The sequence below is a fragment of the Meleagris gallopavo genome, chromosome 11, assembly GCF_905368555.1.
Source record: "Meleagris gallopavo chromosome 11, MGAL_WU_HG_1.1, whole genome shotgun sequence".
Taxonomy (NCBI): domain Eukaryota; kingdom Metazoa; phylum Chordata; class Aves; order Galliformes; family Phasianidae; genus Meleagris; species Meleagris gallopavo.
In genome coordinates, this window is record NC_139414.1 from 13,080,696 (window position 1) to 13,099,150 (window position 18,455).

The following is an 18,455-nucleotide window of genomic DNA, read 5'->3' on the forward strand; positions in this document are numbered from 1 at the left end:
TGCTAGAAATCACCTTTTGATTTTCACTTTCCTCATTCTTTGCTGGTTAAAAAAAAAAAAAAAAAAAGTAATAATCTGGTGTTATCACTTCTGCCAGCCTTGATTCCCAAGGTCAAGATGCGAGGGACACATATATCCTCAAATCTCTTATTTCAAGCCTTGATTTTGTGTACACAAGTCTACATCCAAAAAGCATTGATATTTACTCAACAAAGCAGATTTTGCATGTGCAGGAGCTACTGCAGTCTTGGTGGCCCTACATAAAGATGACAAGCTAGGTAGGAGGATATGCTCTCAGAAATGCAAGAGCTATGGTCACCTATGCAAATTTCCTCAAAATAAACTAGATATATTTACCCTCTCAGACTTTCCGGGGTAACTCATATCGAGAACATTTCCCAAAGAACAGGTAGTAGTTCTTGTTAAGTCAGAAGGCCAAATGATGGGAACTGAGAGGAGGGAGAGGGAGAAAAAGGAATGACAGCATGAAAGTTGGTACTGCTGGCAGACAGGTTTGAAACCACCCAGCCTTGTTTATGGCCATGATGCCCAAAGAAATACATATAAAAGCTGCATTCAATTTAGACTCACTGACAATTTCTGATTGAAGTAGAAAGTAATGTGCAAAATTCAGAAACACGAACACGAGCACTCATTCCCATACAGCAATTTTTGGCCACAAGAAAGGATCCTTGCAGAAGTCCTTGATACAGGTAGGATTCAGCATCCTCAGCCCAGCACCTGCAATGAGATGATCAGAGGGAATTCATTCCTCCTCAGTCACACCAGGAGCTGCCAAGCCCAGTCCTTACAGCAGGCTGTGAGTTTGCTGTCTGGTGGCTGCAGCATGCTCTAGAGGACAGAGTGCCTCACAAACAGCTGCCCAGAATGTGCCAGGGCTTTCTGAGGACAACTCAGGATACGCTAGCTCTGCAGAGAGACACGGAACCTGCAGCACAGCTACCTTGGTGGTTTCCCCAGGTTTGCCATGTACTGATTTGTCATCTCAGTTACCACATCCACAAGTGGCTGTTCTCTAGTATCCTATAGCTGACAGAGGGGAGTAAGCTCTGGAAAAGCAGCTCCTGCTCCAAACCACTCTAAATCTTTCTCCTGTGGCCAAGGATGACTAGCTTCTTTAGGGTAATGCTATTCTTGTAAAGGCACCCCACAGCATCATTCACTTGGCACTTTGTGTCCTTGCTGAGTTCTGAGGCACTGCTCATACATCATCCAGGATGGCCTGCAGAAGGTAGATCAGACCAGAGAAGGATCAAGCTTAGGGTAAATCTGGTGGTATAACCAGGTCATCTCAAATCATGCTACTTCAGCATGCTGTCCTGGCTTAGCCAAATAACCACCTGTCAGAAGGGAACTCGTCTGGAGAAGGTATTCCAGCTCAGGATTAAGAAGCAGAGGTGCAAGTGGCACAACTCCCCCACTCCCTGCTTTTCTCCCATGCTTTTGCATTCCTGCACTGCTTTTTCACCCCTCACTCCAGGAGAACACTTTGGAGCTAGCTTGTCCTCTAAAAAGCCAAATCATCTCCTGACAGCCCTCTGAATGGATGTGAAAGCCAGACAGGCAGCCCAGTTGCACTCTGTATTCTCCTCTGTCTTAACCACGAGGTTAAGCTGCTTCTCTTTAGTGTGATCCCCACCTGATAGGAGCTAATGATGCTTCCCTCTGTACCCTCCCCCTGCTGGCTGCAGGGAGTTGACAAGTTAAGCGATTTTATGTCCTGCTTGGGACTTTTCCCTCCTCCTTCAATACGCAAGGAGACAGTTAAACTATAGCATCTAATTTTATGGCAGTAACAGGCCAAGCAACAGCTGAGTCCCAAAGACAGGCACGTAGAAGGGGGAACAAATTGCATGAGTCAGACTAAAAGCTTCATAAATATTGACTGGTTTTAACAGTCCCCTGAGGAACAGAGAATCTCATTTTATAACTACATCTCCCTCCCTGTTATGTACTCCCTCCTCTCAGGGAGCTGCACATTATTTTAATTCCTTTCTGCAGTGAAGCTGTGCTGTTCTGTTGGGGACTTTGCACCAGCCCACAGCAGAATAGCCGAGCGCCTTCCAGTGGTGCTTTATATAACAGGACCAGAGCGGGTTTTGTTTTCTGGTTCACCCCAAGGTAGAAATGACATAGGCAGAGGAGAATTCAGAGAACAAATATGTGAAGGACACAGAGGACAGGGTGGTTTTCGGTGCTTTCCACTTTGATTCCTATCAGGTGAAGCACAGCTGGAGAGACAGAAGGACAGACAGAATTGGAACACAGAGAAGAGACACCAATGCTGTCAGGTCTACAGTAGTTGTGTAGGGAAGAACAGATGCTACAGGACAGCAGGGGCCGGACTACCAAGGAGGGAAATTGTTTTGCGGTCAGAGGGAATAAGGGATTGTTCTGTAAGCCACTGCTTGGGATGGGAAGCAAAGTGACTCCTGCCTTTCTGAAACTGTGTACAAAACTCACCTCACCCCTGCTGAGAGGGCAGCTCTCCCTCTCATGCTGAAAGGCTCCTAGCTCCTCCCTGCTTTTCATGGTCTCTTTATCATCCTGCCTGCTTTCCTCTCGACAGTTTGTCCCCTCCTCTTTCCCATGCCTGTCATAGCCTTAGAAACACTCCAAGCAAGGAAGCAGTCAGACACAAGTCTCCTCCTACACATGGGGCAGGATAAAAAAAAAAATCTCATCTCCACCAGCTGAGAGCACATGGTCTCAGCCAAGTCCCCTTCTTGGTGCACAGACTGCAGGACAGTTAATATATCCTTCCTCCTAACATTAAGTAAGGGGTCCTTCCTCCCGCGTCCTGCCACAGCAGGCTGGTTGCTTTGTGACCAAGCAAACAAAGTTTAAGCAGAGACAGAAAGACCACAGCAAAGTCCATGAATGCTGCTGAGGCTTACCTGAAATACATGATGGGTATGAAGTTTCCAGATGCTCTCAAGAAGTGCTGGAAAAGACAAGAAATCCTCCCCCTCTTCAAATGCCAAATGTGCAGCACACAAAGCGTCCTGGAAACATGCCACTCCAAGCAAGGTTCAAGTTCTCCTGCTTTCAGTAGCACAACACTGCCTCCTGGGTCTTGCAAGCAGCCCAAGAAACCTGCTGAACTCCTATTGTCTGACAATTACTCTGAAATAAGACATATTACTGCTTTGGGGTTAAACTAGGCTATTTGGAGACTCCATCTGTTATAGAGAGACCAATTAGAGTTAGCAACAAAGCTGAAAGTGACTTTAGAGAAATTGGAATTTCATACAGAATACCTAAAGGCTTTTACTGCTTCAAGTCAGGCTGACCTGCCTGGCAGAGAAAAGAGCATGCACAGAAGAAGGCTGAGTATATTGAGGAAAATAGTGTCAGGGAGCATTTAGATCAACCTAAAGCCTGGGTCACTAAGGAAGACTGTGAGGATGAGGAAGGTTCAAGGTCAAGCTAGAATTCAATCCACCAGTCAGAATCAGGCCCAGCGATGACAACAACGGTCAAACACAACCCAGTGAGCAACAAACACATCTGTATTGACAGAACAGGGCTGAGGTTAAGCTAGAAACTCAGCTTCTAGTTCAACAATCAGATCAGTAGGAGCCATGGCCAAAGATATAACTAACCAGCATTCCTCCATCCAGGAAAACAGAGATGATTAGAGTGCAAGGCTGGACTTAAAAAGAGTTTCTCAGCCTGTGGGAAGAGTGAAGCGTGAAGAAGAGGTGAAGGCCACAGCTGGTGCTAATCAAGCCCATTGAAGTCTGTTAATGCCTCATCTCTAGCATGCAGAGCTGGTACAGCTGAGCTTAGTAACATCCAACTTGCTTGGGCAAGGTCTTTCCATCCCTATCCTCTGGGCTGGTTGGGTTTTTTTTTGGTCAGTTTTCCAAATTGATTGTATTAAGTTACCTGAAAATTGCATAGCTTTCTGTAAAGAGAAGCTTCTATATGAAGAGATTCAGATGAGTTAAGACCATGGAAGTTAGGGACAGAGCTCCCATCTTTGGGCTGTTGATGTGTTTGAGCTGTAGACATCAGTGGATATAGTAGATGTTACTGCTGGGTGAAGTAATCGAGAGAATATGGAGGCTGTGTTGTTTTTCTACTGGGAATAAAATATATAAGAACAATTAAATGGAATAATACTTTCAGTACTCAGACAAATGAGCTAAAAGCAAAGATATTAACTAGGTGAGAGTGTTAATTAAACCTAATGCCTCAAGTCAATCCTTCCACAACTGCAACAAATGCAAAAAGTCACTAGTGTCTGGCAGTGGCTGTCAGGCATCTTTCCACCCACTCATTGAGAACATCCACCCCTCACCCCTCTTATTGTGTAAATAGAGAATGACAGTCCACTACTTTCACCACAGCACTCTCTTGGAAGGACAGGCACACTGTATTTGCAAGTTGCTTTGGGGTCTGAACAGTTGCAGTGACCCAGAATTGAAGTTTCTCTACAGTGCAAGAGAAAAACCCAGAACTCTTCCAACTCCAACTTCCTGAAAGATCTTGTCAATAGACCATGATGTGGGAAAATAGGAAAAAAAAAAACAGCTAGAGGTATGTGGATTCTACAAAGGCTTAGGTGTGATGGAGAAATCCACCAGTATATCAAGGCAAAATCAATGTCACGGCCAGTCTCAACACAGACTGGTAGAAATGTGGACACCATTTAGTATCAAGCAAAACCACATTTAACTTTCCTGAAGAACATGGTTTTGAGTCAGTACTACCACAGCCCACCTTGCACTCCCATGCAAGGTGGTCCTCACCAGGTTATGGCCTCTGCTTCTTGGGGGCTGCCCACCACCAACCAGTTTGCCATGGATAGCTTAGGGAGAGTGGTGTCTGGAAATGTGCTCCCTTTGGTGGGCATCCTTTGGTGCAAAGAGAACTTTATGAAGAAGGAAGAGTAGTACTTCAACTGATACAATGTTGGTTCACAAGACTGAGAGGAAAGACAGGATGGTTTTACTTGTCTGTAGAAAAAAAAAAATGGGACCATTTCCTCAGTAGCAAAGCATTTTTTAATGGAAGGATCACATTCAGCTTCATAGGCACTTGCGAAAAATCTGAGCTTCGACTCCCCATTTTTTGGTAAAAAATAAATATTAAAAGGAATATTAAAGGGCAAGTCATCCTATAATTATCCAAGCTACACAACAAGTTTAAAGGAAAGTTAGGCATCAGAAGCCAAAAGCCCATACAAGGAAAAGGCATTATTTTTTACTTAAGACAAAGTGTAGGTACCATCAGACGAAGCAGTACTGGGTGATCTGGCATGATGTGGTGTTCAAAAAGCACAAGAGATGAGTCACTGGGAGTGCATGTACAAGTCAGAGCTTGGCCAAAGTATAGTACAAATGATTCAGTGCTGCAGATGATGATTGGCAGAAGGAGCAGAAGTGCAGAAGAAAGGCTAGTGCTGTTACCGCGATACCATTTTTCTTGTCAAGGTTGTAATAGAAAACTAGTAGCAGATCCCTGCTCAATTGTGATGGACAAGCAACACAAAGAGAAGCCAAGCCAAGACATGGTGATGTCCTGAGAAGACATGGGATGTGTGCAATGTGCCTCACTACTCTGCTCTACACTAATAAAACATAGCTGTGCGGACAGAACTGGCATCTGGCCTTCCACTTCTTTTCCCCAGAAAAAAGAAGACAGTTGCCCATCCTTGATGTATTCCATGTCTGCTGCCAAATTTGCACTCCCCCACTCAGACACAATCCCAAAATAGGATGTGATGCCTTTCCCGTTGACAAAGCCATAAGTCACTGTGAGCGAGACACACTCAATATCTTCCAATCACTTAAATGGAAAGAGCTCTCCCCCTCTCTTTCCCAGCATTTCAGCACTCATTATATCTCACATTAATTAATACAGGCAGTAAGAAGTGTGATGATAAATTACAAAAACCCATTAACCTGATTCTGTCCAAACTGGTGACATATGGCAACTTGTATGTTAGACAGATCTTCCCTGCTAATGTGGAAGTCCTCATGCCTGAACTCCATTAAAGCTACAGCCATGAAAGAATGTTCTTAATATACGTACGTATGGATGTACATATGGAATGCATATCAATGCGCAAGGACAGGGCATGCCTGTGGGAACATCAAAATTCATTAGATCAATCTGATATGAGATATATTGAACAGGTTCCATCTGACGTCTGTTACTGGGTTGTTCTGTCCACTCCCAAAGGAGTGAATCATATTGACAGGTTGAATTATATCTCAAGAGATATTTTTCTCCCCTCCTCCAAAGGCCATTTGCAATCACGGCACATCCACTGCCTCTTAAAAGTGAGCTCATCTGGCACTGGGTTGCATTGAAGTCCTCCACCGTGCTTGAAGAAAGAATGCTTTTGGGTGGTGGATACGTGGAGAAGATGCGGTCCATCCAGCTGTCCCTCGGAATGCTAGCCATCTTGACCATGACTGTGTATGTCCCATCTACACATGGAGTGCCTTTTTTCCTACTAGGTAAGCTGGAATACAGGCTAGATGACACAGGTAGGTCATTATCTTTTTGCTTTGCTTTGCTGCTTGTCATGGCCATGCAACACTTGCTTATCCGTGCAAGAAAATTAAAGCAACCTTGAGCTATACTAAATAATCAATCAATATGGGTACTACCCAGGGACTTGATCATATCAGCACATACTTCTGGTCTGCGGCATATTCATATATCGCACTGCTAAACAATGAAAATACCAGATCTGGTGAAATCTGGTAGTGGTATTTTCTTCTTTCTTCCTGAAAGAAAATTTCCAAGGATATATATTAAAATACCAGAGAGTAGCAATTCAAGTATGTACCATATGAGATGTGACAGCTCCTAAATGTCAGGAGTAGGGTGCTGCTGAACTTTTTTTAATCATGAAACTTCTGTTTATATGTTCTTCTCCCATAATTTAAATTAATCTTAGCTTGAACTTATTCCACAGGAAAATGTCAATCATTAATCTTCCTTCTTAGAGAGACTTGGCAGCAGGAAAAAAAATTAAAGCAGCTAAATATAGGCTAGGAAACAACGTTGCTTTTCAAACAATTTTTCCTCTTATATCACCTATTTATTTTTGTAATGACAACCAAAACATTCCTGAGGCCACCTTCTCTAAATACAGCTTCTGTTTAGTTTTTACTAGAGTGTTTATATATATATACATATATATATATATATTTTTTTTCTGTATCAAATCTCTCAGATGACTAAAAGCGGCTCTTTGAAAATCGTAACTATCTTTCAGGCTTAGGTTTATAGCACACAAACTGCAGGTCTTACAGAGTGCATAGCCCTGCTCAGCTCTTCGGGTTTGTTTCCTGAAATCACACCCTGCTTCAGCTGCACCATTAGGTGGGGGCAGACCTGGGCACATATACTAGAAGCATCACCTTGGGGTGTACTCTCCCACACTCTTGAGCATGTCAGGGACTCATCTGTCACAATGCTTTGTTTTGTCTGTATCAAAATTATTTGCATTCATCTCATCGCAGCTACGTAGGTCTGATGGCTATCCGAGACCCATTGCTCCCTTCTAATCTCCCTGAAGGGATTGAGGTGAAGCCTTGAAGATCCCAGGAGAAGAGAAAAAATGTCTTTCTGCATCATTTCTTTGCATTTTATGTGGATTTTGTGGGCATATTCTAGGGTTTGGCAAGGTCTGGGTGTGGGAATTAGACAAAAGATTTTGGGGAATGGTCACTCTGCGATTTTATGCTCTTCCCAAAAATGAATGCACCACACAAGTCCCAGATGCCCCTAGAAATCTGTTTGGCAGAGCTGGAGGCATCCCAGAGCCTTGTCCTGTCTGGTCATCCGATCCTTGTGTCCATCAGATGCTGCTGCAGCCCTGACCTTCACAACCACTCATTTGAGGGTATAGCCACAACCACTAGAGAAAAACCACTGAGAAAGCTCCCAAAATGGGCCTCATACAGAAGCCCAAATTGCTACAGGAAAGCAGTTTGGGGAGGATTTTTCATGGAAAACAGGGAAGGAAATTAGGCATGGCTGACAGCAACCGTTAAGAGGATTCCTTGGAGAAAAAAAGGCTCGCTTTAAACTCCTCCACACTTTGCCTATGAGCAAAATGAATCGTTTAATACCACAGGCAGCCAGAGAGCCCAGCCCCAGCGCTGGGTGAGCACAGGGCTAGATGGCAATGCTGCAGGGCTCTTCAGCTACATGCACACGTAAGGAATATCTCCAACCTCCACCAGCCCTGGGGAGATGGATGGGGTGATGGGGCAAAAAGGGGAGTGCTTGCAGAAGAGGTTTTAGCCTTAATTTTTGTCTTAATGTTGGGGGATGGAGGGTCCATCCGTTTTGGCACTGGAGGCTGAGAATGGCATGTTTTATGTGCTGCAGATAACCGAGTGCTTCCGGAGAGAGAAGACACAAATCACAAGGACACATTGCTTCCTCTGCTTAATAAGAAGTTTGCATGGAGGACACCAGGAAATTTTGGTAAGCAAGGGGAGTGGGAGATCAAGCTTCTTGCAGCTGTATCTGTATGAATGCTTTGGATGTAAGGAATCAAGATTTTTTGCAGAGAGGAGGTCAAGATTTTTCTCTGTGTTATATGTACAGACACCAAATTTAAGACCATCCTGTGTGTTGGGACAGGCTCCAAACTCAGGCTCTCTAAAGAGAAACTTGGGCATTCCATGACACTACACACAGCAATTGCAAACACCAAATGGATTAATGAGGTCAGAACTTCCCACGGCCACTGCAGTGCGGGAAGGGGCTGGGCCATGTGTGGTGGTCTCAGGGCAGGAAGCTGATTTTCCCTGCAAAAACAACAGAGAATGAAGCTCAGAAAAAATTTTACCATGGAAATCCATTAATCAAAATCACTCAGTGCTCCTCCCCAGCCCCTTGTTAATGCAGTGAGGCAGTAGTTAAACAATCCAGGGACAAATAGATAAATACAAATAAATCAAGTCCTTACACTAACAAAGGCATTCTTCTTGCAAAGGGGACGCATTCAAAAAATAACATTTTTATGATTGCTTTATGGATTATTGCACTTATTACTCCTGGAGGAAAGGCTGCGTTTTATGCCAGACAATTGAATATAATGAATCTCTGAGCAGAGCACAGACAGAGGATTTACAGCAGGCAGTTTCTCAAAGCATCCTCCATAAATTAACTTCCTTCCCTCTGCTTGAGATAATCCGTTCCAAATTTCGACCGCTGCTCATTTTCTATTCATAGCAGCCATTGGCCAAGCTTATTCTTCGTGGAAAGTTGAGCCAAAATCAGCACTTGAAATTCTGATAGAGGCAAAAATATGTAAAATAATAATAATAAAATCAATTATAACAATAAGCTCTTAAGGGGCACTTTTTACTTATGGATGCATGAAGACACATTTAAGAGGAGTCTGCCTGTGGATGTTGCTGGCAAGACAAGGGAAGGAGCCGAGCCTCACTACCTGCCCATAGCCCTAGCACTCTGGTGTGATGGGTTTACTTAAGAACTGCTGATTTTTCTGTTTTATATCTATCAGAAAATATTCAGTAGTTTTCAACTAAACTGTTCCTTTCTTGGAGGAGAAACTGAGAACAGAGGCAGCTCTTTTTTGGCACCTTTCTCCTTAGTTTCAAACGTTAAAAAAAAGCCTGAGTCTGGCAATGTGTGCTGCAGCCTTATCTGAGGTCAGGGGAATAAGCTCCTAAATCCCCCAGGAGATGCAGACCAACACCCACTGCCCCGCCAGGAGCAGACAGCACGGACAGCCCAGGGCTGGTGTTTGGCTCTTGGGCTGAACAGAGACATTCTTGAGCAATTTCCTGTCTCTTCTGCTTATTTTAGTGCATATTTTCACAAACTGGCACTGCAAAGCAGCTGATGGCTTTGTGTTCCCCTTTCAAAACTGTTTCAGCTATCTTATTCAAAATCATTAACTGCTTTTAACCTCAGCTTGGCCTTGGAATAGCGTCCCTCACCCTTCAAGAGGAGTGAGATGGGAAACTCACAATCTCTCCTGCAGCTTTTCTATTGCTAACCCAGTTCAGCTGGAGCCTCAGATTCTGTCCACAGAACCTGACTCTCTCCCTGACATCTCATGGCACTTTGCCCATCTGTGTGCACAGGTTTAGACAGCCTGGTGCAGCACTGCTCAGCCTGATGATCTGTGAAGATGGTGCCTGACATCCAAATGCTGAGCAGAGAAGGGCACAGCAGAGGCTGGACAGGAATTAAAGGGTAAATGGGTCTTTCCTTGTCAACCTATAGACAGGAGATATCATTAGAATCAGGAAGGCTGGAAAAGACTGTTAAGATCATCTAGTCCAACCATCAACTCATCATCACCATACATGAAGAAACTGCTTCAGATCTGAGCTTTAGGAATTACCAGTGTGACTCTCTTTCTTTGCAGACTGGGAGCTGGCAAAGAAATTTGACGACTTTGAACAGGTGAGAGAAGCAAATGCGCAGACACATACATATCTACTGTTGCATAAATAATACCCTAGCTAAGCTGGAAAAAAAGAAAAAAAGAAAAAACAGATGCTAAAAGAAATCTGCATGGAAGACGAAAGGAGAAGGGCAAGTCTTAGTGTCTGCCTGTGCGTTGCATCAGCTTTCTCTATCCATGCTGGGCTCCAGCACGCATGGCACCTGCATGCCTTCCCCAGACTGGCATTTCTCTGGGTCCCCTACCAGCAAAGCAGACCCAGCCCATGGCCTGAGCCTCCCCATTTTGCTAGAAAAGAGAAGCTGCAGATGGAGGCAAAACACTGTGGGCTTTCATGTAGTAAGCAAGTCAGCAAAAGCTGTGGATAGGAGGACACGAGGAGGTGCTCCAAGAGCAGATCCTCCTGGAAAAGTCCTGCTCCCATGGGTGCTGCCTGCAGGGCTGCCTACAGCCTGCCTCTACCATGTTGTGCTGAGTCCCATCCTCCTGTTAGAGCAGTTGCTCACTACTTGTCTGTTTCTCAACAGCTGTTGAAGTTTAAGGATCAGCTCTCAGCTGAGGAAAGGTCAGAGGTGGCCGATGCCTTGGAAAGTCTCTCAGCATCCCAGCCCAAAAAACGTGGTAAGTGTTGGGTTAGAGGCCTGACTATGGGTCTGGCTGGCAGCAGCCATCCCATCCAGCTCCCTGTTCCAGCATTTCCTATCTGTAGCAGAACAGTGACAATAAACGTGCCCCAAGCACGCTCTGAATACTGTGTATTGGCACTCAGGACCTCACCAGAGGCAGTTAGAGCAGCAGCCTGAGACTAACTATGGAGCTATTCAGAGGGCAGTTTAGTAGGAATATATCCTCACAGGGCACCCCTCACTCTCCGCAGGGCACAAAGCTTGTGCTGGAGGCATAATGAGGCATGTGGCCTGCATGAGTCCACATCCAGCAAGGTCACTGCTTCCCTGCTGAGAAAAATGCAGCAATTGTTTGAGCTGCTGAAAAGCAGCAAAGAAAAGGATGTGGAAATCAAGCAGGAATGCAGGGAGCTAAGAGCTACTGTGTCCCCAGTCAGTCCCTCTGCTCTCTGCAGCACATCCTGGGAGCTTTGCACTCCTGCAGGGCTGCCCAAGAGCACAAGGACATGCTGCTCATGTTGGTAGCAGAGGACTCCTTCACAAAGCAGTGACAGAGTAGTCACTGGCTGCAAATCTGGCCTCACCCCAAAAGAGTTCCTTCTGCCCTTAACCTCCATGCTCTGTGCTCATGCAGGCTGACAATCTGCCAGATAGGCAAGGGAACATCCCCCTCTGTGCAAGACTGGCTTATGTGCTTAGGTGATGCTTAGACAATCTGCAATTTGTAAGCAATCCTGGAGACTGTCATTAATTTGGCTTATCTCATCCATGCTCCCACCAGTCTGGAAGAATCAACTGTACATAAAACTGCTTCTCCCAGCCAGGTTTAAATCAGATTCTGCCACAAAACAGAGCAGAGAGCCTTTGTCTTGTCTATCCATTTTGGGAGGAGCCTCTGTCTCAGCCTGAGCACTGCTGATTCAGTAGAAGTTTTCTCCCACAAAAAACAATTTGAAATTCTTTCTCACACTTGACACCTGTACAGGGTTCAAAGAACCAGGCAGAATGGTGACACAGTTACTTTTTCCAACACCAAAATCCACATAATTCCCTAATTTTTCTTCTTGTAAGATCCCACAGTGGTAAGTGTTGTTTGGAAGCAGAATGCTATAGTGATTGAGCTTTTAAAAGTAATTGGAGGGTCTGGATCAGGTGTTTCCAGGTCAGTATCCTGCTTTTCCATCAGCCATGGGTGAGAAGCCCTGCACACAACTCAGAGGCTGCAGAACTGATGACCAGTAGACAAGAAAGAAAAAGCTTATTCCTGACATTAATGAAATAGAGCAAAAGGAATAGCAAACCATTATAAATCATGACCCCTTCTTTTTACTTTAAGAAACCAAAAGGATCACCTTCTAGAAGTGTTATACGAGCTCTTAATATTCCAACTCTCTCAGGATACTGGGCTTTTGAAACCAACTCCAGGAAGCTATGGGAAGTTGGGGAAAAAAAAGTCTCTTGGATGCTAAAACTCTTCTCTTGTATCCCTCTCCAGCCTGCTTTTGGAAATACTGCATCTGAAGGCTTGCTAGGATTTGAAGAAGAAGATGGGTCCTTCCCCAAACTGCGTGCTGGGTGTTAATGTGTTAAGAGTTTGTTCTGTTCTCTCATCTCGTTGCTAACTTAGATGTCACCCTCTGTGACTGCACCACAGCCAAGTCTAAGAGGCACCACGATAGGTGCAGGAAGCTCCCTGCCACCTCCGCTGCTCCTTCCTTCCAGGCCTCACCCTCCACAGTCTTCTGCTTGGAAGATGTTCCCCAACTTCACTTGCTGTACCATTCAGACTGCTGCCACCATACATTCTTGCCCTTCTCACCAGGTCCCCAAAGGCATCAAACACCAACCCGGCCCCCTGAGTTTGGCCCTCTGCCCACTTGCAGACGTTGCTCACGGTGGGGCCTGGGTTTTCTGTTGAGTCCCATGAGCGGGTCCCGGAAGCCCCAGCATCCTCTGATAGGAAAGGAAGGCAGTTTGGGTGCAATGGGAGGGCTCAGGGCTGCCTGCCTTGGCTTGCTAAGCCAGAGCTGTTGTTCCTTGTTATGTCCCACCAACATATGCAGTAGGTTTGGGGGAGGACGGGCACAGAAGTCTGGATCTTTTGGATATCACTCCAATAAAGATTTTCTGTTGCACAGAAGCACACGCTGTTTTCATTCTCATTCCTTCCAGTGGCCTAAAGGGGGAGTACACTTCCATGGATGTAGGCTCTGGTTACATAACGGATCACAAAGCTCCTATTAAACACCTTGTTAGAGCAAGGCAGGTTTGTTTTAATATGCCTCAGGAGCATGTCCTTTCTTTAGCCAGAACATGGGCATGTGTGAGGACTGCTGTACTCATGGGACTGGACTATCCCTACTCACTTCTACCTACTTTACCCCAAAGAGATGCTAGCTGGTTTTTCCTACTGCAGAATTGACAGAATCATAAGGTTTGAAACCGACCATTAAGATCATCTAGTCCAACTGTCAGTTCTCTGCACCTGTCCAAAAGGAAGCGATCACAATCCATCAATAGGTCCTACATACAACTATTTTAAATCACATTATCTAAGTTCACTTGCAAAGCAAAAGGATCATATTCCCACAGGTGTAAGTTCAGAATAAATCTTGAAGCCATTGATGTTAGCTTTGAGATTTCCAGCAGTGTAGATGACAGCAGAATTCAGTAGGCACTATGAAAGCATGGACTGATTTTCACTAGAACTGAACTGACTCTACAGTCCTATGTAGACATGTCATTTAACTGCAGCTTGCATGCTATGTATTCTTTAGAATTTTATCTTTCCCAAAGTACCAATTACCATGTTACACTCATTGCCTTGGGCTCTGGCAAGATATGCACACTTACCACTGCAGTGCCTTGTATGTACTTCATCAACAAGAGATCTATTCATTTTATTACTGGCTAAAGCTGGTGTATATGGCCAAAAAAACAAAACAAAAAAAAGCTTGATTACATAGGTGAAGGCTAATCACCTGCAAAGTAAAACTTGCTATTAACATTACCTCTGCTATTTCCTTAGCAGTGATTCAGAAGAAATTTCCCCTTTTCTGTTGCATTTGCGAACCTGAAAAAGCTAAGTGGAAACATACTTCACATATCCTCACAACAGCAACAAATGCAGGAAAAAGTATGGCCTATTGCTAAGAGAAGGGTGTCTTTCCTTTAAGCATTCAGTGCTCACAGTACCCAGACTACTCTACTACATGCTGCTATGTTTGCTGCTTCTGCTGGAGTGCTGAACATCAATGCTGAAAGTAATTCATTTGCAAGTTCAGAGAGTACATAGGGATGTCTTCACTAGACTCACCATTAGCAAGGGCTCCTATCTTTCCTCCTAAATGCAGAACAGAACTTTTCCTCAGGCGCCACCTCCACATTATGCCTGTTTACACCTCACCCATGCTTGGGCAGTCAAACTTACTGAAGTTAACGACCCACAGGCAATAATTAAAGGGATTTTCCTCAGGCATTCTACTAGAGCATATTGAATTGTTAACAGAAAACCCTCACAGGTATCAGAACAGATTTGTAAGCAGGCAACATGGAGCTGCAGTATATCCTCTTGTTGACCTCCACACTACACATGTATTTGTATTTGAAAACAAATCATAGCACTCGACCCTTCAGACATCACCATACTCTAAACATCACCTGTCAATTCATGGATGTTAAAGGAGACTGCAGTGTGTTTGGAGGGGCAGATGAACAGAAAGGCCATTACTTTCTCCTAGGTTATCCATGCGGTGACTGAAGCTTCCAGGTCCCAGTTTCAGGCAGCACCACCACAGAGATCTCTGTCCTGACTTGCTTTCATGTTTTCCTTCAGATGGAGAGCATTTCTGCATCCAACTACAGGCTTTAAAAATCCTCTTTATTTAGAAGCCCACACTAATACCAGCTGACTGTTGAAATACTTTAATTATCCAGCAGTATCTTTGCAGATCAGATGCATCACCATTGGATTCCTCTGATCCAAGCCTTCCAAAATATGCCCTGCAATAAGTCTGTCCATGCTGCTTTTGAAAGACATCTATATGAGAGGTCAGGAGTACATGACTTACATAATCTGCCCATAGCCCATACATATGGCTGCTTGGCAATCAGATTATCTGCAGACTGTCTGGGTGAGCTCAGTGCAATAAGATAACTGTTTACTGAACTACAGGACAGGCTCAGGATAGGTGGCTGCAGCACACTCCAGAGGACAGGGAGCTGAGCTTGTGTTGGAATCCATTTGTGGATTTGCTTCTAGCATAGACAGAAAACCTCGTCTCAGATCAGCACTCAGTCCCAAATCCTTTATCTGCAAACTTAAAGGTAAAGTGAGCAGTGGGACTCAGGGACGTGCACTGGATTCTGCCTGCCCTTCTGAATGGGAACCTCATTGCCCCCTATAGCCTGAGCAGGGGCAACTGCCCTGAGTTCCAACCCTAGAACAGCTTTAATCTCAAGAACTCATTCAGTTAGCTGATAGACAGGTGCCTCACATTAGATCAGGAAATAAACACTTATTTCTCTCTCTTGCCTTATTGCAACTCTCTGCCTAACACAGGGTAAGTATGTGGTAAGATACAGTTTGCTTCCCTATTCCTAAATAATCCTTTCTCTGTGGATCATCTTTTGCATTTCTAAGGATTATTTATACCCAGGAATAGCAATCCAAGGCATTTAGCTGATGTAGACTATAGTCTAACAAGGAGGTTTAAAAGAGATCAGTTTGGAATCTGAGCACTGAGATGTCAGCCAACAGCTCTTTTCAGCTGTATTTCATAATCTGGAAAGAAGTGAAAAGCAATGAAGCAGAATTTAAGATAACCTGTTTTACTCTGAATTGAAATAGAGAGAACAGGCACACGTTTACATGTTATCAGTCTAAGAGATGCTTGAACTTTTACAGTTGCATATGTGATTACGCCCTATGCACACATCAAGAGACTAAAATAAGGCATACAATGCAGATGGCCTAGGAAGTAGATGACTTCATATTTGGACGCTATCCTATGTTATGCATAGGGAGGACTGAAATGCATTTGTTAGCTTACAGGAGGAAGCTGACAGTCTCGCCACATGTCAGGATATGCTGTACAATGAAAACATTTCTAAGTTTGGTGCAGAGATACAAGGAAGACTGTTAAAAGCATCAGAGCAAATCCTCAGATTTTTTTCTTACTACTTATTCAGATCAACTCCTAATGATATCAGTGTCTTCTCCCAAACAGCAGCTCAAACAAAATATGGATTTGTCCCATAACTATTAAATCCTCCCCTAATGTAACAGAAAAATACCCTCTTGAAAGATACGTGCAAAGCAAACCGCCTGCATTTCATGGACTGCTGCTGGCTTTTCAGAGAGTTTTATTTTAAATCCAAAAATTCAAACAGTCCTTGCTAGGAGAATGGACTTCTGCAGGTTTAAGAGATAAATGCCATACGATTAAACCATGCATTTTTTTTCTTGTCTCCTCCTATCAGTGGCACTGTGCTCATCTGTGAGAGCATTCTGATCTGATGAACTGAATTAGTTACTATTTGTAAATGCAATGTTTGTAAAACACAATGTGAAGAAGGTTTTGCGGGAAGTCAATTCCTTGAGTGTTGAATCATTAGTCAACGACAAGATGTGCTCTGATGCATCTTCCACATTTGTGATGTTTCCTGTATGGCATCAATCATTCGGAAGAACCTATAGGCAGAAAAGCAGTAAACATTACATCTTCTCAAATCAGAACTGCAAGCAAAGACAACATAAGGAGAAGAAAAAGCTAATAAATACTTCTTGAAAGGCAGCAGTACTGATTTAGAGGATTCAAACTAAGTTGTGCCACAATCTGTGTTATAGAAGAAGCCTTCCTTTCCCAAGGCTCCTTTTCCAAACCTACTGCCATGACCTGAGCATTTCCATGTGATCGAGAGCAGGAGGGACTCTCCAACCTGCTCACACCCGGACACTTTGGCTTACTTGCAGGAACTGCTAACCCTTGGTGTTGCCAAGACGACTCGCTCCGATCCGATCAAGAGGAACTCCAAACCGTCTCTTAGGCAGCTCAACTACTTTCCTGCAAGGGGAAAATGGGAAAGAAGGAGGGAAAGAATTATGGAAAGACATCATAGGAATAACCAAAAGCGTTACTACATCTTTGATTCCTCCATTCATCCCACTCACAATTTTACCATTCAGACAGAACAGCTGTGCAGCAGCAGCTGAAGATGTGAGAGCTTAAAAATAAAATGCTTTACTTCTTTTAAAAATTAATGGATAAGAGTGGCACCTGCTTTACAAACTAGCACTGAAGCACTACCCCTGTTTTAATCCCACAGAACCCTTTCCCCAAAATCCTACGTATCAAACACTTTTACACAGTTCATCACCCCACAGGCAGTACTCTTTCCAACACAGTGTAGGCATAAGCTGATGCAAGTGGGACCGGGGCTGATGAAGTCATACTGAGCCTGATCTGATAAAAAGAGGCATAGAACCATTTGAGTTGGAAGGGACCCCTTAAAAGACATCTGGTTCAACTCCCTTCACTGAACAGGGACACCCACAGCTCCATCAGGTGCTCAGAACCCCATCCAACATGACCTTAGGTGTCTCCAGGGATGGGCATCCACCACCTCTCTGGGCAACCTATGCCAATGCCTCGCCACCCTCAGTGTAAAACAAACAAACAAACCCCTTTTTCCTTACATCCAAACTAAATCTCCCCTCTTCGTAGGAAACCATTTCCCCTTGTTCTATCTCAACAGATCCTGCTAAAGAGTCCTTCCTTCGTATATCCCCTCTGTAAACTACACAGGCTGATTTACAAGAGATGCATTCTGCATGTGCATTGGTTGCAGTATTGCTGTGGTTTGTAGTTAAATAGTAAAACTGTAAAATCACATCAACAAGAAAGAGCCTGAGAGAGGTTCGGTGGCTGAGCTTCCCCTCTGGTGGCCATCTGTAGCCATAGCAGAACAATCCACTTACACAGTCTTGCCTGCTGCTCCCTTTCCGCCTTCCAAATGAGACTGTACCAATTTCAGCACTTACTAAGAACAAAGTGACATATTCTATTTAAAGTGCCCTCTCTTAATAATAATACATATAAAAATTTAAAAATTCCAAAGTATCTTTTCACATGCCAGCCACGTGCCAAAAAGTAAACAAAACTGATTTTGTTCTCTCAAAGTGATACACAGATAAATAGTTGTACTTCAGGACTTCAAACCTTCATACTTTACCATTTTTAGTTATATTAAAATCTTACTAGCAGACTAGACAAATAAGTAGAAAAATGACGAGAGAAGAAAGCACAACAAAAAAATATCCGTTATGTTGACTGGCTTTTAGGAGTACTTCTCATTTCCAGATTAAGCTTTAAACATGTTATTAAATA

General features: G+C 43.9%; 2 protein-coding genes and 1 long non-coding RNA gene across 12 annotated transcripts in view; 1 reads left to right on the forward strand and 2 right to left on the reverse strand.

Annotated features, from left to right (window-relative positions):
* Positions 1-48: 48 nt before the first annotated feature.
* Positions 49-3,850, reverse strand: LOC109369391 (uncharacterized). The gene is made up of 2 exons (XR_014885390.1): positions 2,919-3,850; positions 49-741 (listed from the first exon to the last, which is right to left on the reverse strand). It is a non-coding gene; the product is annotated as an uncharacterized LOC109369391 (long non-coding RNA).
* Positions 3,851-6,269: 2,419 nt separating this feature from the next.
* On the forward strand, positions 6,270-13,207 carry UTS2B (urotensin 2B). Of its 2 annotated transcripts, none has more exons than XM_003209126.5 (5): positions 6,270-6,524; positions 8,383-8,481; positions 10,403-10,440; positions 10,969-11,062; positions 12,563-13,207. In XM_003209126.5, the coding sequence occupies exons 1-5, from the start codon at positions 6,371-6,373 to the stop codon at positions 12,586-12,588; spliced, it is 411 nt and encodes a 136-aa protein (XP_003209174.2). In that variant the 5' UTR covers positions 6,270-6,370; the 3' UTR covers positions 12,589-13,207. The 2 variants fall into 2 exon arrangements, with proteins under 2 accessions (XP_003209174.2, XP_010715034.1); XM_010716732.4 differs by having other exon boundaries at positions 6,270-6,494.
* A 2,674-nt stretch (positions 13,208-15,881) lies between these two features.
* Positions 15,882-18,455, reverse strand: part of OSTN (osteocrin) — a 92,571-nt gene continuing 89,997 nt past the window's right edge. For 8 of the 9 annotated variants that reach the window (XM_085232433.1, XM_019619029.3, XM_085232434.1 and 5 more), the window contains 2 exons: positions 17,053-17,132; positions 15,882-16,759 (listed from right to left, as the gene is read on the reverse strand). In XM_085232433.1, the coding sequence (XP_085088559.1) occupies positions 16,746-16,759; positions 17,053-17,132 (94 nt within the window). In that variant the 3' untranslated portion in view covers positions 15,882-16,745. Of the gene's footprint in view, positions 16,760-17,035; positions 17,133-18,455 lie in introns of all 9 variants that reach the window. The other variant, XM_085232431.1, reaches the window with a different exon arrangement.